This window comes from Garra rufa, chromosome 22 (genome assembly GCF_049309525.1).
Source record: "Garra rufa chromosome 22, GarRuf1.0, whole genome shotgun sequence".
Lineage (NCBI taxonomy): Eukaryota > Metazoa > Chordata > Actinopteri > Cypriniformes > Cyprinidae > Garra > Garra rufa.
The window spans coordinates 4,916,142-4,938,471 of record NC_133382.1 but is presented as its reverse complement, the minus strand read 5'-3'; the positions used below and the strand labels follow the sequence as shown (position 1 = coordinate 4,938,471).

Genomic DNA, 22,330 nt, shown 5'->3' with positions numbered 1-22,330 from the left:
ATATCCTGATTGCATATATAATAAATATACAGTAGGAACCAATACAAAATCTACATGCTCTGCTTTAAACAGAGATGTTAGAGACGATCCACATGCAGGTCAGGACATGAGTGTGTATGAAGAGCTAAAGCAGGGCTGATGATAGATGTGGGGAAGTGATTAGAAACAACCATAACAGAGTCTAGTCTAGACCCTCCTCGTGTCTGGATCACTTACATTACATTACAGAGGGGGAAAATAAAATAAAAAATAGATCTTTAATGGATCCAAGAGCCCAAAAGCAAATTAAAAAACCATCATAACACTTTAACAAAACACATGTGAAGGTTTGTTTGTTTTCAAAACTAGAGCCGGACTTGTTGAACAGCAATAAAAATGCTCACTGCTGTTCAACAGATGCTTAATAAAACGAACAAACAAGACGCTTGTTTATGTTACAACACATGAAAGCATATCTTGAATGCAAAAACAGGTTTCTTTATTTATTCTCCAGCTGTTTGAGATATAAATTCCCCGGTACGTCATGTTAGATGATGAGAATGAGAATATAAGCACACTAGTGATTCAAGTGCTAAAAGAGACAGAATCGGTCAAAGGTGAAATGGTGAGAGGAATCACAGGCCAGAACAGGAGCTGGGGATTTGATATTTCACTATTCAATATAAAGCTATTTTGTTTCTGTTGACATGCTCAGACATGATCAAAATTTAACCTCTGACCCCTATGTCAGATAAACGCAGCTTCTCAACTAACTACCCTTACCAAAAAGAAGCATACTTCAAGTTTATTTTATTAAGTAAACTTTAGTAAAGTTCAGGTATATATTTAGGTATACTTTATGTAGTAAGTATACATATAGGCTACTGTGCCAGTGTACTAGTAGTCTACTTTTAAGTGTACTATTTCAGTACTCCTTGGGACTAAATTGGCCCACTCTCTAGTATATAAAAGTATATTTTTAAGTATACTTTAAGTATAGTAGTAAACTTTGAGTACACAACTAGTTTACATCTCTGTTTTTAGTTTGCACTGCAAGTATACTAAAAGTCAACTTACAGGTATTCTGATAGTTTACTAATTAAAAAACTTTTTTATCCATTTTAGTACACTTTGAAGTATAGTCTCAGTAAACAACTATTTTAGTAGTTTTATACTGCATGTATACTCGTTAAGTTTTCTCTAAGTGAATTTTACATCATATTATTAGTATACTACTATGTCCCTATGTGGGTATTAATTTGTATATATTTTGTTACAAAACTCACAAAACATCAAAAGAAAGAACAGGGTATTTGTTAAAACATTTGATTCTAGCTTCATGCATTCTTTTTTTTTTAAACACTTGAATGTGGGTATGTTTCACAATAAAAATAAATAAACAACATTTTGAACAAAAAGCAAAAAAAAAAAAAAAAAGACAAATTATGTTAATCAAAATGTAAATACAGTCGATCAAAGCCCCAAAGCTTGACAGTGATTATTACATCTTCATGGGTTAACAATTTAATGCATAAATTTACACAGTTTTACAAATCTATTTGATTCTTTTTTTATGTCTGACGCTTATTAGAAGCATCCATTGTTTCAGTTTCTTCTTCACTTGTGTTTTGTAAATTCTATACAGAAGATGTGCAATAGTGCCCCTAACGTATAACAATGAAAACACAGATTCTCAGAGCGCAAGTATAGCTCAAATATATTTAGACTTTTTTGTAAGGGTAGTATAGCCACTGAGTGTCCAAATAAGTTTATTATGAATACATTTCGGAAAATATATCTCTTTCTTTACCATTTCAAACCTAACTATAACATTTTGTTTAAAATGTGGGTTTGTGTCTTTAAAAAAATGTTATATTTAGTGTTCCCAAAGTCTTGGAAAATCTGGAAATATTTAAAGTGTGATTTCCAGGACTGGAAAAGAAATGAATACAAATCTTAAAAGTTTTAAAGACTAAGTAAAGAAAATTTAAGGAAACCTCCAACAGATGTCCATTACTTTTTAACTAATTTTACAAAACAATAGCTTGAAATTACTTTTATTGTACCTCCTGATTACACTGCAAAAAAGTAATGCTGTTCCTTAGTATTTTTCTCTCATTTTCCAAATGTCTACATTCAGAAATCAAGTTTTACGTCTTTATGTTTTACTTCAAAACATAAATGAAATGACCCGAATAAGATATTTTACATTAAAGATGTTTACATATAGTCCACAAAAGAAAACAATAGTTGAATTTTAAAAAAATGACCCTGTTCAAAAGGTTACATACACTTGATTCTTAATACTGTGTTGTGATACTGAATACTGTGATGATCCACGGCTGTGTTTTTGTGTTCTTGTTTGTCCTGAACAGTTAAACTGCCTGCTGTTCTTCAGAAAAATCTCACAAATTCTTTGGTTTTTCAGCATTTGTATTTGAACCCGTTCCAGCAATGACTGTATGATTTTGAGATCCATCTTTTCACACTGAGGACAACTGAGGAACTCATATGCAACTATTACAGAAGGTTCTGGATGCTCCAGAATGAAACACAATGCATTAAGAGCCAGGGGTGAAAACTTTTTGAATTCGAAGATCAGGGTATATTTAACTTATTTTGTCTTCTGGGAAAAAAGTATCTTCTGTAGCTTCTGAAGGGCAGTACTAAATAAATAAAAAAATACAATATTTAGGCAAAATAAGAAAAATGTACACATCTTTCCATTCAAAAGTTTACACCCCCGGCTCTTAATGCATTAATTTTCCTTCTGAAGAATCAGTGAGCATTTGAACCTTCTGTAATAGTTGCATATGAGTCCCTCAGTTGTCCTCAGTGTGAAAAGATCTCAAAATCATACAGTCATTGCTGGAACGGGTTCAAATACACAAAAATGCTGAAAAACCAAAGAATATGTGGGACCTAAAGGACTTTTCTGATGAACAGAGGGCAAACTCATGAACTACTATCAGTAAACCAAAACAAACAAACAAAGACACAGCTGTGAATCATTCAGGCAGCAACACAGTATTATATAAGGGTCGTTTTTATTATTATTATAACTATTATTTTCTCTTGTGGACTATATGTACGTGTAAACGTCTTTTACGTGATCTTATTCAGGTCAGTACTAAATAAAAAATAACAAGCATTTTATATGATCCCTGTTATTTTGCTAAAATAATTAACATTTTGCAGATTCTGCAAAGTGTATGTAAACTTATGACAACTGTATCTGCCAGTGGGCTCAAGTATTCATTCCCTACTGACATATTTTTCTTGTTTTAAGCATAAACTCACTTCATTGTGATCAATTTCTTAGACTTCTTATCATATTTAGATATTTACACTGGAAAACAAAGCAAAAAATATTTTTTGCAATGCATACAACATGGCTATAACTTTCTGAATTTAAGACTTTCTGCTCTGATTTAAAGTCTTTATTTGTCAAAGGGCAAATTAAAGGAGTAGTTCACATTCAGAACAAAAATGTACAGATTTCAGGATTTCTCTCCATATAATGGACTTCTATGGTGCCCCCGAGTTTGAACTTCCAAAATGCAGCTTCAAATGGCTCCAAATGATCACAGCCGAGGAAAAAAGGGTCTTATCTAACAAAATGATGGGTTATTATTTTTTTTATTACAATTTATATACGTTTTAACCTCAAATGCTCATCTTGTCTAGCTCGGCAAGACAAGCGTTTGAGATTAAAAAGTATATAAGTTGTAAATGTTTTTAGAAAATAACCAATCGTTTCGTTAGATAAGACCCTTCTTCCTCGGCTGGGATCATTTAGAGCCCTTTGAAGCTGCATTTAAACTGCATTTTGGAAGTTCAAACTCAGGGGCACCATAGAAGCCCATTATATGGAGAGAAATCCTGAAATGCTTTCCTCAAAAAACACCATTTCCTTACGACTGAAGAAAGAAAGACATGAGCATCTTAGATGACAAGGGGGTGAGTACATTATCTATAAATTCTTGTTCTGAAAGTGAACTACTCCTTTAAGACTTTTTAAGCCCCTGGCTGTATATGTAAAGACACTCATACTGTCAACATTCTGCAGCATTATACTGTATATTCGGCTTGTATGCGTTCGGTCTAATGGTGATATATGTGTCAGGACGCACGTGTGCTCTTGACGTGTGTTTGTGGTATATGAGGGCTTGAATTCCTCTGTGGAAGCCTGTGGAATATAATGCGATGAGTCTGATGCTATCTGAGAGAACAATGGCGCGTCTGTGTCGGATCCTCTGGAGTTCCATGGAGGCAGATGTGTGATAAACGCATGCATGTCAGTGCTTGACTCTCACACTCGCCACCCAACATGAAGACATCTTCACATCCACAGCCACGGGCCATGTCACTCCGTCAGACAATATTCCTGCTATGGTTTATGAGGCTTTCTATAGCTTACAGCAGAAGATCACAGTGCTGAATAAAATGACCTTTAACAGGTTGCTGTCTCCGGGAGCTCGACACGAGAGCCTGCAAGTGCTGGAGTCAAGCCATCACTTCCTATAGACATGAAGCCCGCATGTGTATCAGGTAAAGTGCTTTTATTTTAGGACATGTACAGGCATCACCAGCTACTGATGAATGAAAATTAATAACTTACATCGGAAGAGAAATGATAATAACAGCCTTCAAGGAGTCGGAAATATCATATTTATGAGTTCACAGCACATGAATGATCAAATGAAATTAATTTACGAGTAGGAAATTTGAAATTATAGTTGATACACAAGATGTGATGTAAAAGGGGCGTGTGGATGTGAAATGTACCGCAAATAAAACTGTCATTTTAATTCCAGGTATAAAAGAGCTTATATACACTACCAGTCAAAAGTTTTTAAAGTACAGCAAAAAGTAAAAGTTTGAATAGTTTTACTATTTAAAATAACAGTTTTCTACTCGAATTTACAATACCATTCAAAAGTTTGGGGTCTGTACATTTTTATTGTTCCTTTTTTTTTTTTTAAAGAAATTAATACTTTTATTCACCAAGGATGTATTAAGTTAATAATTAAAAGTGTATTAAAAGTTAATAATAAATAATTTACATTGTAAATAAAAAATGTATATTTTGAATAAACACTGTACCTTTTTAACTTGTTATTCATGAAAGAATCCTGGAAAAAAGAAATCACAGGTTCCAAAAAATAGTTGGCAGCACAACTGTTGATATTATCCAACATTGATCATTCTAATACTAAATCAGCATATTAGAATGATTTCTGAAGGATCATGTGACACTTAATACTGGAGTAACAGCTGATGAAAATTCAGGTTTTCATCACAGGAATAAATTCTATTTTAAAGTATTTTAAAATAAAAAACATTATTTTATATTATAAAAACATTTTGCAATATTACGTTTTTTTTTCTGTATTTTTAAACAAATAAATGCAGCCTTGATGAGCATAAGAGACTTCTTTAAAGACTATTACAAGTGTTACTGACCCCAAACAAAACTTTTCAACGGTAGTGTATATTAAAATGTAGTTTATTCCTGTGGTTTCAAAACTAAATTTTTAGCCTTTAGAATCCCAATTCTAATATTCTGTTTAAAAAACGTATTATTATATTGAAAACAGCTGAGCAGAATTTTTTTTTAGGTTTCTTTGATGAATAGAAACTTTAACATCATCATCATTTATCTGAAATAGAAATATTTTATGTTTTTATCATCACTTTTTTTTTTATCAATTTAAAGGAGAAGTCCGGTGTGATTTTGACCTAAAGTGTATTGAATCATGATACCGAGTGTGAACGTACCTTGAATATCTCATCTCGGTTTGTGTCCTGCTGTCCGAAATCTGGGGTCAGTTAGCCGATGCTAACAACAGGTTGTCAATGAGAGTCAATAGGGCATCGAAGTGGCCATGTAAATAAATCACTGTTTTATGCCATTTACGAGGCACAAAGTAGCTCCACACTTCATTGGTAGACTTCCAAGGGCCCTGACATTTAAAACGAGACATTGAGAACTTTGAAAAAGCATCGGTAGTTTATTTACGAGAAGATTTATACAGACATTCCCCTTAGTAAAATCACCGGCCGCCGCCATCTTGAATTTAGTCACGATAAGTCGAGTGTCGAGCAGGAAGGAAACTACAACCTGATAAGTTGATAACAGGTTGTAGTTTCCTTCCTGCTCGACACTCGACTTATCGTGACTAAATTCAAGATGGCGGCGACCGGATTTTTTCTTGCAGGAACTGTCTGTATAAATCTTCTCGTAAATAAACTACCGGTGCTTTTTCTGAGTTCTCAATGTCTCGTTTTAAATGTCAGGGCCCTTGGAAGTCTACCAATGAGCTACTTTGGAGCTACTTTGTGCCTCATAAATGGCGTAAAACAGTGATTTATTTACATGGCTACTTCGATTCCCTATTGACTCTCATTGACAACCTGTTGTGAGCATCGGCTAACTGACCCCAGATTTCGGACAGCAGGACACAAACCGAGATGAGATATTCAAGGTATGTTCACACTCGGTATCATGATTCAATACACTTTAGGTCAAAATCACACCGGACTTCTCCTTTAAAGCATCCTTGCTAAATAAAAGTATTAATTTCTTTCATTTCTAAAGAAACTGCCTTATTTCAGATAAATGCTGATCTTTGGATCGTCTACTGATAATAATAATAAATGTTTTTTGAACAGCAAATCAAAATATTAGAATGATTTCTGAAGAATTATTTGACACTGAAGACTGACGTAATGATGTTGAAAATTTAGCTTTGATCACAGGAATAAATTACAATTTTAAAATATATTTATTATTATTTTAAATCCTAACAATATTTCACAATATTACTACTTATGCTGAACTTTAGATCAAATAAATGCAGGATTGGTGAGCAGAAGAGAATTCTTCAAAAAAACGTTAAAAATCTTATATATTTATATCAATTTATGAGTTTTTGACATCATAAATATTATTTTTCTCAATATGTAATGTTTGTCATTTTAACAAAAAAATTTTTAAGAGTGCATGACATCATAATGAATATAATTTTTTTCAGTATGATGTCATAATAATGATTATTTTTAAGTGTGTGATGTCATAAATGTTTTTTTCTGATTGTGTGATGTCATTAAAAAATATATTTTAGTGTGTGACGTAATAATAATGAATGTTACTTTGACTGCATGAGTCATGATAATGCATATTTTTTACAAGTTCATTATGTCATAAATGTATTTTTCTGACATCATATTTTAAGGTCTTCATTTCACTTCATCCATCAAAATAAAGTGTTAAAGTGCAGATATTAAAGGAGAAGCTCACTTCCAGAACAAAAACTTAGATCATTTAACCCCTCGTCATCTGAGATGTTCATGTCTTTCTTTCTTCAGTCATAAAGAAATTATGTTTTTTGAGGAAAACATTTCAAGTGGTTGTCTATGGTGCCCCGTGTTTGAACTTCCAAAATGCAGCTTCAAAGGGCTCTACATGATCCCAGCCGAGGAAGAAGAGTCTTATCTAGTGAAACGATCAGTTATTTTCCTAAAAAAATGACAGTGTATATACTTTTTGACCTCAAATGCTCATCTTGTCTAGCTCTGCGTGAACTCCGGTTTAAGACAGTTAGGGTATATCAAAAAACTACCATCTCATTTTCTCCTCCAACTTTAAAATCGTCCTACATCGCTGCAGAAGTACTGACCCAGTGTTTACAAAAAAAAAAAAAAATATATATATATATATAAAACAACAATGTAGGATGATTTCAAAGTTGGAGGAGAAAATTAGATTTTTGAAGTTTTTTGACCCACCCTAACTGTCTTGAACCAGAATAAACAGAGTACACGCAGACCTAGACAAGACGAGCATTTGAGGTTAAAAAAAAGTATAAAAATTGCAATTTTTTTTAAAGAAAATAACTGATCGTTTCACTAGATAAGACTCTTCTTCCTCGGCTGGGATCACATAGAGCCTTTTGAAGCTGCATTTGAACTGCATTTTGGAAATCCAAAACTCACGGGCACCATAGAAGTCTACTATATGGAGAGAAATCCTGAAATGTTTTCCTCAAAAACACAATTTCTATAAAACTGAAAAAAGAAAGGCTGACAAGGGGGTGAGTAAATGATCTGTACATTTTTGTTCTGGAAGTGAACTTCTCCTTTGTGCAGACAGCTTAATACTCTAATGACTGCTAGTTGTCTCTGAGTTGTAAAGTTACGTCAACATTTGAAGTGACGTCAACATTTGAAGTGAATCAAAAAAGTTAATCAAAGTTGTCCTAAGACAAGAACGGGTATTGGTTTTAGAACATTTTGGATGAAAGATCCACTGTCACTGAAGATGAACTCATATTTTGATTTTAAATCATGTTTTCTTTCAATAAGAGGTCAGAATTCAACTGCGTGCACAAGCATTAGTGCGATGCAGCATCTTTACAGTGAAGTAAAAATATAGACTGAGCTACTTAAAGAGTGCATTTATCATGCTGAATGCATTCATACACTGAAACACTGCTTGAAGAGTTTGACTGACAGGAGCCGAGCGGTGATAACGCCTGATAACCCTGGGCTGATCTGTTATTCCAGGTGCAGTTGATTTACACTAAAGCGGAGGTGCCTCTGCCCTGAACACAACGCAAACCAATGCCAGACTCTGTCCACATGTCTCCAACCGATAGCTGATACTCGTCAGATCTGCTCAGGATTACACACATACACACATATCACCGGATCACATCACAGAGCTGCCATCCAGCACGTTTCATTCATTTCCACCCTGAGGTCAGGCCTTTACGAACAAATTGTTCTTTTGAGCAGATTCACAGTGATTCACACCAATGAACTGAATTGAATTTTAGTTCACGGTTAAACTCAAGGCAGGAGATTCACAGCAGCACATGTGACTCGAAGGAATCAAATGAGTCGGTTCTAACCTAGTAACTAATCGTCAAAGCTTGCATTGGATTACCGAATATTTGCTATGTGATGTGATGTTAATCATAGTAGAATAAAAGATTTATAATCCTACAAATCTGTTTCTGTGCAATTTATAATCATTTTTTAAAAATCTTGAGATTAAAACTAAAACTAGCTGTTACTAATTTAACATATTATTAAGATATACTGAAGGCATGTTATGAATTGTTATGAGTGTTATTAAATAACATGCTGTCGAGAAACAAATTTTACTACAGTGTATTGTGCATGCTGAATACCTGTGCATGTTTGTATTATGTACTTCAGGTGCAAAACTTTAAATGTACTTTAAACTTTAAATTTTTGAGGAAAATGTTCATGTCAGCATGTCTTTTTTCTTCAATGACATTGCATGTTAATATAGTCGTAGTTTTCATTTACTGACCTTATTGTCATCTTAGTCATGGGGAAAAAAGCTTGTCAATAAACATTTGTGCTCACATCTGATTACATGATAACTTACAGTACAGCTTTATGGCACAAAAACCATGAAAAAGATTTATTTTGAATTTAAAAATTCTACTTAAAATGATACATTACCATCAAATAGGAAAAACTAATTAGAAATAAGCAATAAAAATCTGCATTCAAAAAAATATTTAAGTCTAAAAACGGCTCCATTTGTTTCCATGAATCAATTCCATATGAATAAGACTTTCCAAAGCGACAGATGGCAGGAGTGTGTTTGATTATCAGCTCAACACACAGTGTTTGTCAAGATGCACTGAAACTTGCTGGAAAAAACAGTGTGCAACTAGAAAAGCTGCACTATTTAAAAAACTACAGCTTTTTTGCTAGTATAACACTGACATACAGAGCATTTCTCTATTATAGGAGGGTATCTAAAGGTTGAACTGTAATTGTTTGCAGGTACGTTCAGGTGCCACGAATACCTCATCAGTCAAAATCATAGATTTTGAGCTAATGGACGACATTAGTGTCTCGCTTATCTGGCAGTCCTTTGGAAAAAGATCTAAGCTTGTGTGTTTAGGGAGATGCTGATCACAGAGGGCCGTTCATAATTAGCAGACGCCCATTAGGTTAGATTTCTGTGCCGTACCTTTGCTCGTAAGGCTCTCTCGGCCTCCAGCTCTTCCTCCAGCTCTTCAATGCGGACCTGTGGGAAGAGATACGGGTCGGTGTTACAGAAAACAATATATGCACACTGTATGATATACTGTAAATGTATAAATAAAGGCACTGAATAAAGGCACACTGCTGTTTGTGGTTGGGCTTCCCAAAGAAGTCTCTTCTGCTCACTAAGGTGGATTTATTTGTTCAGAAATACAGTAGAAATTTCAAATAGATGTTTTTTTATGTGAATATATAGGTCACAAAACCTATATATTAAGTAGCACGGGTGTGGGTATATTTGTAGCAACAGCCAACAATACTGCCCTCCAAAGGCAAAGTGCAGTAACTACGCCAACACTGAAACTGAGAAAAATGCCTTTAAAGTTTTTACACCAGCTAGTCAAACACGTTGAATCTCTCATCTCTGCAGCGGGACACAATTTAACCCAGAGACTTTGCCACAAGACAAAACAGTTGTCACAAAGTCCATTTTAAGCCTTAACTCAATTTTGACCAAATGTGTAGTTACTGCACTTTGCCTTTGGAGGGCAGAATACATTGTATGGGTCAAAATTTTTCTTTTTGCCAAAAATCATTGGGATATTAATTAAAGATCATGTTCCATGAAGATATTTTGTACATTTCCTACCGTAAATATATTAAAATTCAATTTTTGATTAGCAATATGCATTGCAAAGATCTTAATTTAAACAACTTTAAAAGCGATTTTCTCAATATTTAGATTTTTTTGCACCCTTACATTCCAGATTTTCAAGTAGTTGAATCTTAGCCAAATATTGCCCTATAACAAACCATATTTTAGTGGAAAGCTTATGTATTCACCTTTTAGATAATATATTTGATGGAAAATTGACACTTATGAGTTGAATTTTCAGCATCATTACTCTAGTCTTCAGTGTCACATGAGCCTTCAGAAATCATTTTAATATGCTGATTTGCTGCTCAAGAAACATTTTTTATTATTATCAGTGTTGAAAACAGATGTGCTGGTTCATATTTTTGTGGAAACTATGATACATTTTATTTTTCAGGATTATTTGATGAATATAAAGTTTTAAAAAAAAATCGCATTTATTCAAAACCTATGTTTAACTGTCACTTCTGACCGTCACTTCAAAATAAAGCAGCCTTGATTAAAATAATTTCTTTAAAAAAGCTTAAACATTTTACTGTTTAATAAACAGAATATCACCAATTCAGCATCAAGAGATTTTTAATTAATAAAAAAAAACATTTTAAAGATATTTGAAATAATTGCACTGCATTTAATTTTCCAAGTTACATTACAATAAACGTTACGGAGGAAAAAACCCTCTCCTTTGGCTTTCTTTCCATAGTAAATGTGTCCAAATCTAAGATAAGCTCTCCAATCAGTGTGACGCCATAATCACACAGTAAAAAACCACGGAGGAAGAGCGAAGGGCCAACTAGATGGGACACGCTGGAATTCTTGTGAAAATATCACAAAGCAAACACTCTGGGTCAAAACCTTGAACCTTTTTCTATGCACACGGCTGAGACAAAAATGAGCAAGTTGTCATAAATCTAATAATCTTTCAACTTCATTAAGAGTTATATACTAACCACAAAATACCACTGGGTCAAAAACATGACATTGAGAACTGTAAATTGGGCAATGCCAGAAATTTATGACTGAAAGTGTGAAAACAGTGATGAACTCCTTGTCCTCATGTCTTGTGGCACATTATATCTTATGAATGATCTTGTCTCTGTCAAGGGCAGGAAGTTAGTCTGAGTTGAATAGCTGGAGGACAAACATGCTGACAACCTCAGATCCAATACACACACTCAGAAAGACATTTAACTTGAACCCAAAGGCCTGAATGACTCACTTCCATTTAAAAATTGCTGAATTAAATGTTACTTCACAGATCAAGCTATTGATGTTCCACACATGCAGGGACAAGCAGAAATGCGAGACATATAGAAAACAACAACCATAAACTATTGCAGTGAAGAGCTCAGGAACTCACATGCCAGCGAAGGACTTCAGCGGAGAGAACAGCCATGAGCAAACAGAGACCGATGTAGACTAACACACACACACACACACACACACACACACATACACACACACTCCACCTCACCTCAGACTGAAGAGAATCCACACCCCCTTCACACACACTGAACAAATCAGCCTGCCCTCCACACACACAGTGAACGCACACACTGAACCAATCAGCCTGCCTTCCACACACAATTAGTGATAGTTTATAACAATTAATCATCATTAACTGTCTCTCATGTCAATTTATTTCTTTACTGGAACATGAAAAGAATTATTTTAAAGACTGTGCTGCTGCTCTGTTCCATGCAATCACACTGAACCGAAGCGATAATAGTACTGAATCATTCCGATTCACAAATCATGACGATTCAGATTTACATTTTGCAACACAGAAGCCCTGATAAAGCCCTGTCTGTGAAAGGCTGGCAAAAAGTGTTAAAGGGGTCATCGAATGCAAAACTCACTTTTACATGTTGTTTGAACATTAATGTGTGTTGGCAGTTTGTGTACACAACCACCCTACAATGATTAAAATCCACCCAGTGGTATTTTTTTAATCTTTAAAAGTAATATCCCCTTTTTAAAATCAGCTCATTCTCAGCTTCGTCGTTGTGACGACACACCGCCAGAGGCCGCTCCCACGATAGTTGATTGACATGAGCGCCTTACCCTCACCGAGCTGAAACAGCCTGACTCCGATCGCCATTGTGTGACTCAAGTACAGGGGAAGACAAGAATGTCTCATATTGAGCGATTGAGGTGTTCTGTTGTGGGATGTAATAATGAACATAGCAGTCGTCATTTACTACGGACATCTGAGCCACTGAAGGTGCAGAGGATTAACGTTACTTTAGTTTTTGAAAGGAAGGCACCGATCCCGATCTATGTTTGTGCAAATCCTTCGTGATGCAGATTCACCCACAGCAGAAGTGAGTATAAGGGTTAAAGTAAACATTACGGCTGATCATTACATGGCAGAGAGGGGCGGGGCGAGCAGAGCTCATTTGCATTTAAAGGAACATGCAATAGAATGAGTTGAGTTTTTGCAGAGCTGATTTTGACTAGGTAAAAGGGTGGCTTTTTACACTCCTACTGAGAATTGTTAACTGAAGTATATTATAGACTTTTCATTAAGACCCTAAAGAATCATATGAACTTGTGGAAAATGGGCATCCGATGACCCCTTTAATCGAGTCACTGGATTACTTTACATCAGGGGTGTTTTCTCAGGGGAGGCAAGGGAGGAAGTGCTTTCTCAAAATATTGGATGAGAGTAAAATTTGTAGTACAAAAATAAAACAATGGCAATATGACAAAATATAACATTAAAAAGTGCACGCATCACTTATTTTTCTAAAGAAACATTGTCCAACAGTGAGACCAGCAGGTAAACTGTCTCCACGACTCTTTTACCTCCCCTGAGCCCATTGAGTTTTAACAGACCCTCTAAAGCATGCGGTGGTTGGTGGGGAGAGTCATGTGAGAGGAGGTAATGCCTCCATCATGATATGGTTGGATAGGACTGGTTATGATCAGCTGTGATTGGTTCATGCGCTTAATCCTGTCTCTTGCGTTCATGCACATTTACAAATCAGTCTGAATGAACACTATAATGGCATTAATGGGAAGACTCATTTAAAAAGTAAGTAAATAAGACAAAAATAAGACTTAAAATTAACTTTGTGACCAATAATTACCCATATTTATTTATTTAAAGAGTAAAATAGTTCAAAGTTAATTGAAAAGAGTAGCTGAACATACTTTCACAAAAAAAATGCATTTCAAAAAAGTTATAAATTGATTTGCATTTTAATGAGTGAAATAAGTATTTGAACCCTTATCAATCAGCAAGATTTCTGGCTCACAGGTATCTTTTATACAGGTAACAAGCTGAGACTAGGTTCTAATCTCAGTTTGTTACTAGTATAAAAGACACCTGTCCACAGAAGCAAGCAATCAATCAGATTCTTAACTCTCCACCATGGCCAAGACCAAAGAGCTGTCCAAGGATGTCAGGGACAAGATTGTAGACCTACACAAAACTGGAATGGGCTACAAAACCATCGCCAAGCAGCTTGGTGAGAAGGTGACAACAGTTGGTGTGATTATTCGCAAATGAAAGAAACAAGATCTCACCTTGTAGAGTTTCAATGATCATGAGAACGGTGAGGAATCAGCCCAGAACTACATGGGAGGATCTTGTCAATGATCTCAAGTCAGCTAGGACCATAGTTACCAAGAAAACAATTAGTAACACACTAACCATAAAATCCTGCAGTGCCCTCAAGGTCCCCCTGCTCAAGAAAGCACATGTACAGGCCAGTCTGAAGTTTGCCAACAACATCTGAATGATTCAGAGGAGAACTGGATGAAAGTGTTGTGGTCAGATGAGACCAATATCGAGCTCTTTGGCATCAACTCAAGTCGCTGTGTTTGGAAGAGGAGGAATGCTGTCTATGACCCCAAGAACACCATCCCCACCGTCAAACATGAGGTGGATGTGGAAACATTATGCTTTGGAGGTGTTTTTCTGCTATAGGGGAAAGGACAACTGCACCACATCAAATGGATTTACCATCAAATTTTCAGTGACAACCTCCTTCTCTCATTGAAAATGGGATGTGGATGGGTATTCCAGCATGAAAATGACCCAAAACACACGGCCAAGGCAACAAAGGAGTGGCTCAAGAAGAAGCACATTAAGGTCCTGGAGTGGCCTAGCCAGTAATCCCATAGAAAATCTGTGGAGGGAACTGAAGGTTGGAGTTGTCACCAAGTGCTAAGTCATGTTTTGCGAAGGGGGTCAAATACTTATTTCACTCATTAAAATGCAAATCAATTCAGAACTTTTTTTGAAAAGTGTTTTGTGCTTGTGGTCTCTCACTGTTATAATAAACCTACTATTAAAATTATAGACTGATAATTTTTTTGTCAGTGGGCAAATCAAAAGCAGGGTGTCAAATAATCATTTTCCAGCTGTATGTTGTGTCAGGTGCATTTTGATGTGTTGAAATTTTATCTTGTAGTTTATGAGCTGTTTTTTGTGTGTGTGTGTGTGTGTGTGTGTGTGTGTGTGTGTGTGTGTGTGTGTGTGTGTGTGTGTGTGTGTGTGTGTGTGTGTGTGTGTGAAAGAATAAAAAGGTATTTATTTAAATTCACACAAAGCCATTATATAACTTCAGGAAAAAGTGGAAGAAATAGTGAAAGAGTCATACAGACTACACTTATGATAATTTAGTTGTTTTTCGGTCCTTTTTGAACCTTTAGAGCCTTAATTGCCTTCAAAAGAGTGACCAGCACACTGTTGATAATGTTCCCTTCTGTGTTCCACTGAAGAAATGAAGTCACAGTTTGAATCGAAATGCGTAAATAATGACAGAACGATCAATGCATTCCTAACAAACAACATCATCAAAAGATTGACTGCAGACAGTTCTTCCATATCATTATTTCTGAAACACACTATCCTGTCATTCCCATGTCAGTGAAGCTCACAGAGAAACTCATAAAGCAGATTACTAACACCTCTGGCAGAGAAAAAAACTGAATCACCATTACTGTACACAGTACCAGTCGATCTCAGTTCACCCTGACCTCACTGTACCTACTGACCTCCTCATTGCCTCTGAACTGTAAAATATGGCATAAGACACACAGAAACTCAACTTTCAGTACCTATTGCTAGCTGTCACACTCTAAGGGGGAAGCTGTCAACAATCTCTTAGTTACTGTGTAGTGAACACAATAAAACCACACATTCATCATGGTAAAGTCTAAGGAGTGCCTACACATACACTTGAACTACAAGGTTGAACTGTGTTCTCAAGGTGTTTTGTCACATTTTAACTTGGGCAAGTTGCCACAAGCCACAATTTGTACTAATTACAATGTGTTTGCCAAAACCAATATCATCTGTATCCTGCTCTTTTGATATATTAGGTGATGCATGAATTGTTTTACAGTTCATAATTGCTTTAAAATTGTGAAAGGCCTACCATAGGTTGTTTAACAAAACTTACACCATATAGTAGTTTCCCCCACTGGGGCATGTTGTCACAGAACACGTTTAATAAACTCTATAATTTTTGTGGAACACATAATGACATATAAAACTCAAAACTGATAAAAATGTTGTTTTATCAAGACTTCATGGCAAACAGGAGTTTGTGAGCTGATGTAAAGCTAATAATTAATTAAATTAGGGGGGAAAGTACAATTAAAATAAATGCATGAATAATTTTTAACTAAAAACAATCAAAATAACACTTATTAGAAAGATGAAATATTTTATTTGTTTGCCTGCATGTCATGTGACCATCAACTGCTATCAGAGAACGGTAAACATGCAATTGTGTTGTTAAATTACTAAAATATTAACTTAAAACCTCATTGGGACTTATACTTAGGGGTTTAGGTGACAAAAAAGATTTAGATTGGCCTTTAAATAAGAAACATACTGTGACAACTAGCCCTGGTTATACACAAACAAAAAATATTTACAAAAACCAAGAGGCTATGTGTTCATTTTTTTGTAAGGATGTTCAGAAAACTTTTCATCATGCCAATTTATTAATGAAATTAGATTCTTTGATTGATTGCATCAACATGACATGAGCCAAATATCTACATCATGTTATTACTTGACTAAAACTGACTCTCATTAAGATGATCTGTCTCTCTGTCCATAAAAGCTGCCCATCTCATAATGCTCATCTTCTGATTAACAATCACCAACTAGCAGGTCAAAACTTCACCTGAACCGACCCGACAGAATAACCCAGTGCTCTTCGGCAGGCATGTCACATTTGTCCTCATCTCCACCTGTGTTGTAATTAATGGGCAGACGGAGCCATAAAGCATGCTTTGTGTGATACGCTGAATGCCCAAGCTGAAAGTGAAAACATGTCCACCCTCACCAACACACGGATCAACTTTCAACTTCATTATAGCAGACAAGCATGAGAGACAAAGAGCGACTGTGTTCTCTAAACAAGCTCGAGTCCGTGGAGAAACCGCCTACTGTCTTGTCCATCTCAAGTCTTTTAGCCTGCCTGAAGCTCGGGAAACAAAACAAAACTGAATTACCATTACTTTCATGTGCATGGGATTGTAAAGGCATTATCTCTGTGGCAAAAGATACATCTTCATTGTCCTTCTGATATTGTCTCTGAAATTGCCTTAAAGGAACAGTTCACTCAAAAATAAAGATGTACTGAAAATGTGCTCACTCTGAGAACATCCACGATGTATGTTAATCCATTTATGATTTGGAGAAATGTAGCATTCCATCACTTGCTCACCAATGGATCCTCTGCAGTGAATGGGTGCCGTCAGAATAAGAGTCCAAAAAGCTGATCAAAACATCACAATAATCCACAAGTAATCCACATCACTCCAGTTCATCAATTAATATCTTGTGAAGCGAAAAACTGTGTTTGTAAGAAACAAATCATTAAGATTTAGTCCATAATCCATAATAACGCTTCCTTTCACTGAAAAAGTCCATCTCCTGTTGTCTCTCACATTAAAATCCACCCGCATAATTTGTTTAGAGCTGTTTTAGATTGTTTTGGCTTGTAAACAGTGTTTGATCTGCTTATATTTCTCTCCTGATTCAGACCAAACCACTTTTTCACTGGAGAAAGCGTTATTATGGATTATGAATTTGTATTTTAGTTAAAAAAGTCTTAGTTAGGGATTTGTTTCTTACAAACATGCAGCTTTTGGCTGCTCAAGATGTTAACTCATGGACTGAAGTGGTGTGGATTACTTGTGGACTTTTGTGATGTTTTTATTAGATCTCTTTCTGACGGCACCCATTCACTGCATTGGTGAGCAAGTGACGTAATGCTACACTTCTCCCAAACTGATAAAGAAACAAACTCATTTACATTTTAGATGGCCACATCTTCATTTCTGGGTGAATTACTCCTTTAAACGCATTAATATCACGCATTTCTAAACACATTTAGACTTGGAGAGGGTGTCACATCTAATTGACATGAAGTGGGAGTGACAGAGGTTAAACTAACATTGCTTTTCAACAGCTTTTAAATGCCTCAGACATGATCTAACTCTCTCTTTCTTTTCAAATATACCATTCTGCTGTCAGTCTCTGAGTCCTGTGCAAAAAAAGCCAACAGAGCACAGGTTAAACAGACTCTGCTTAAAAAAGCAGTGTGAGGTTACAACCGGAGCCTTCCTTCCCTCTCTAGAGAGATCGTTATCAGCTCCTGAACTCCTCAGCTATGTTTTTGTCATCTCTGGCTCACAAATCAGAGTCTTGGACCCCCACGGCGCTGAAAGACAGGAATGCTGTGGCTCTCCCATGAGGCCTCACCTGGAGCTCCTTATTCTTCCTCTGCAGGCCTGCGTTCACAGCCTCTTCGGCCTCCAGCCGGCTGCTAGTGCTGCTTATCTCCACATCTTTCCTGACAGAAGACAGACGAGAGAGAGAGTGTGTGTGAGGACGGGAGTGAAAGGGCTGATTTAGCAGGCATGCTTTGTGTTGTTTGCTAGCCGTGTCCGATAAACGTCAGCCGTGTCTCAGATTATTAAACGTGCCAGTCAATCCCAGCACACCATTTGAAGATCTCACTGATTGACTCTGTGATTTGAAAGTTGTTGTTTTAACTAAAGAGCCTTTAAGGCAATTCAGTTCACACGAAGGCCATCTTAGTAACACCCTGCATAGATATTTTCTGTTTTTATTAGGCATGCAAGTACAGCTTCTATATGCCTGTTTCTATGGAGCTGGAATATGGTGATGGAAAAAATATGAGATGATTGGAAAAATTATATTTGGAATGCTTTTACGTTTACTTGCAAAACATTTATATTCTTATGAGAAACTTTGCCTTTGTTCGCAAAACTTCTGCATTCTTCTGAGAAATTTTGCTCTCACAAAACGTAATTGTTTTGTGTGTGAACGCAAAAGTTTTGTTTCTTAAAAGAATTCAAAATAATATTTGGCCATATCTTTACCATAGAAATGCTATAGCCACAGTAATTTAATGAATATGTGGACAACAAAACGTGTAAACTGGGTTCACAGTGAGGGTTTAAACTTTTTATTTTGAAATCGCGATTAACGCCGTGTCTACACCATACACTGTCAAAAATATGGACGTCACCCGTAGGATTATGAAGAGCGATTTTGAAGCCTATAGTGGGCGGGATTCGGCCGTCGCCATCTTGGAATCGCGTCACCACGTGTCACTCCCGGATAATCGAAAATGGGCAAAAAGGCGGGACGTGGGTGGAGCTGGTTGCTGAAACCATAGATATATATACGTATAATACCCCATTGGACCGCTCCAAGCACGTAGATGCATCCGCCATTTTAGAGCGGTCCACTTGACGTCATTCACCATACTGTAGGTTCGCAGACCAACGGCTGTTCAGGACTGTGGCATTTCGAATATTCAGTGATTACTATGGTCAATTACATAGATCTATGGGTGAATGACGTCAAGTGGACCGCAGCAAAATGGCGGACGGCTTACGTATAAAGGCATAGATATATATACAGTCGTGGCCAAAAGTTTTGAGAATGACACAAATATTAGTTTTCACAAAGTTTGCTGCTAAACTGCTTTTAGATCATTGTTTCAGTTCTTTCTGTGATGTACTGAAATATAATTACAAGCACTTCATACATTTCAAAGGCTTTTATCGACAATTACATGACATTTATGCAAAGAGTCAGTATTTGCAGTGTTGGCCCTTCTTTTTCAGGACCTCTGCAATTCGACTGGGCATGCTCTCAATCAACTTCTGGGCCAAATCCTGACTGATAGCAACCCATTCTTTCATAATCACTTCTTGGAGTTTGTCAGAATTAGTGGGTTTTTGTTTGTCCACCCGCCTCTTGAGGATTGACCACAAGCTCTCAATGGGATTCAGATCTGGGGAGTTTCCAGGCCATGGACCCAAAATTTCAACGTTTTGGTCCCCGAGCCACTTAGTTATCACTTTTGCCTTATGGCACGGTGCTCCATCGTGCTGGAAAATGCATTGTTCTTCACCAAACTGTTGTTGGATTGTTGGAAGAAGTTGCTGTTGGACGGTGTTTTGGTACCATTCTTTATTCATGGCTGTGTTTTTGGACAAAATTGTGAGTGAGCCCACTCCCTTGGATGAGAAGCAACCCCACACATGAATGGTCTCAGGATGCTTTACTGTTGGCATGACACAGGACTGATGGTAGCGCTCACCTTTTCTTCTCCGGACAAGCCTTTTTCCAGATGCCCCAAACAATCGTAAAGAGGCTTCATCGGAGAATATGACTTTGCCCCAGTCCTCAGCAGTCCATTCGCCATACTTTTTGCAGAAGATCAATCTGTCCCTGATGTTCTTTTTGGAGAGAAGTGGCTTCTTTGCTGCCCTTCTTGACACCAGGCCATCTTCCAAAAGTCTTGGCCTCACTGTGCGTTCAGATGCGCTCACACCTGCCTGCTGCCATTCCTGAGCAAGCTCTGCACTGGTGGCACTCCGATCCCGCAGCTGAATCCTCTTTAGGAGACGATCCTGACGCTTGCTGGACTTTCTTGGACGCCCTGAAGCTTTCTTAACAAGAATTGAAACTCTTTCCTTGAAGTTCTTGATGATCCTATAAATTGTTGATTTAGGTGCAATCTTAGTAGCCACAATATCCTTGCCTGTGAAGCCATTTTTATGCAACACAATGATGGCTGCATGCGTTTCTTTGCAGGTCACCATGGTTAACAATGGAAGAACAATGATTTCAAGCATCACCCTCTTTTTAACATGTCAAGTCTGCCATTCTAACCAAATCAGCCTGACATAATGATCTCCAGCCTTGTGCTCGTCAACATTCTCACCTGAGTTAACAAGACGATTACTGAAATGATCTCAGCAGGTCCTTTAATGACAGCAATGAAATGCAGTGGAAAGTTTTTTTGGGGGATTAAGTTCATTTTCATGGCAAAGAAGGACTATGCAATTCATCTGATCACTCTTCATAACATTCTGGAGTATATGCAAATTGCTATTATAAAAACTTAAGCAGCAACTTTTCCAATTTCCAATATTTATGTAATTCTCAAAACTTTTGGCCACGACTGTACGTAGATACCCCATTGGACCGCTCCAAGCACGTAGATGCATACGTCATTCACCGTAGGTTCGCAGAGCAACGGCTGTGCAGGACTGTAGCATTTCGAATATTCAGTGATTGCTATGGTCAGTTACATAGATCTATGGGTGAATGACATCAAGTGGAACGCAACAAAATGGCGAACGGCTTACGTATAAAGGCCCATAGAAACAGTCGCTAATGAGGCATCTACGTATATATATATCTATGGCTGAAACAACATCCGCCTAGCGCAACAGTGGTGACAGCAGCGGCAATCCCCCTGTCACTCAAGTGGCCACGCCCCTAATTATGCAGAACTTTAAGGCTTAATGGAACTTAAACAGATGGGTTATAAAAAAAAAAAATTCACCCCCTCACAGTTGACATGAAGGGCAAAACTAGCTATATAGACCAAAACCACTTTTTGTACCAGGCTGTAAACATACTTTTTTCTGCTGTAAAGTTGGGCATTTTAACATGGGGAGCCAATGGGATTGACTCTCTTCTGCAACCAGTCTCTAGCGGCCAGTCGATAAATTGCATTTTAAGTCACTTCCGTGTTGGTTTCAATAGAGAGAGCGGGAGGTTGCCGCTTGGGTCTACACTGGACACGAGCAGCACCATTTTCAATATCACATGAAATCAAAAAAACATATGATGCCTCTATCAGAAAACTGAAAGGCAGTGCTTCCATTCATACATAATGAGCTGTTGTGATTTTTTTCTCCTCCTCAAACTATCTCTACTCTACTTTTAACCCTTTCACCATTACTCATATATTAAAATAAGTAGGAATTTCCAGGGTTTTTTCTTCTTATGTGGGCCTCCATGAAACAGCTGGTTTTGCTTTCTCCAGAATATACGGCTTTCTGCATACTAACAAGCCTGAACAGCTCTAGGAGCCTGGAGGCCTTTAACTCATCAAAGCAGAGATAGCGGCGCTCCAAGCACATATCATGTTATAGACAAAAGCCGTCCAAACATCTGTTTTGCTGTGAGACCTTCTCTATTTTTAAAGCTTTGCTTAAGAGTCATCAACGGCTTTAGGAGATCATTTATTTTTATATTAGTTATTATAATATTAGGGTATAAGGGGGCTAAAGGCCCACCCTAAGAAAAAAAAAGTGCTTTTCACGTGTATGATTGCAGAAAAATATATACGTTTGTAT

General features: G+C 36.8%; 1 protein-coding gene across 1 annotated transcript in view; it reads right to left on the bottom strand.

Moving 5' to 3' along the window:
* LOC141298314 (putative uncharacterized protein MYH16) overlaps positions 1–18,735 on the bottom strand; it is a 38,838-nt gene extending 20,103 nt beyond the window's left edge. The window contains exons 1-3 of the mRNA XM_073828818.1: positions 18,725–18,735; positions 18,402–18,492; positions 9,998–10,054 (exon numbers count right to left, since the gene is read on the bottom strand). Of these exons, the coding sequence (XP_073684919.1) occupies positions 9,998–10,054; positions 18,402–18,492; positions 18,725–18,735 (159 nt within the window). The remainder of the gene's footprint in view (positions 1–9,997; positions 10,055–18,401; positions 18,493–18,724) is intronic.
* Between the last annotated feature and the right edge of the window lie 3,595 nt (positions 18,736–22,330).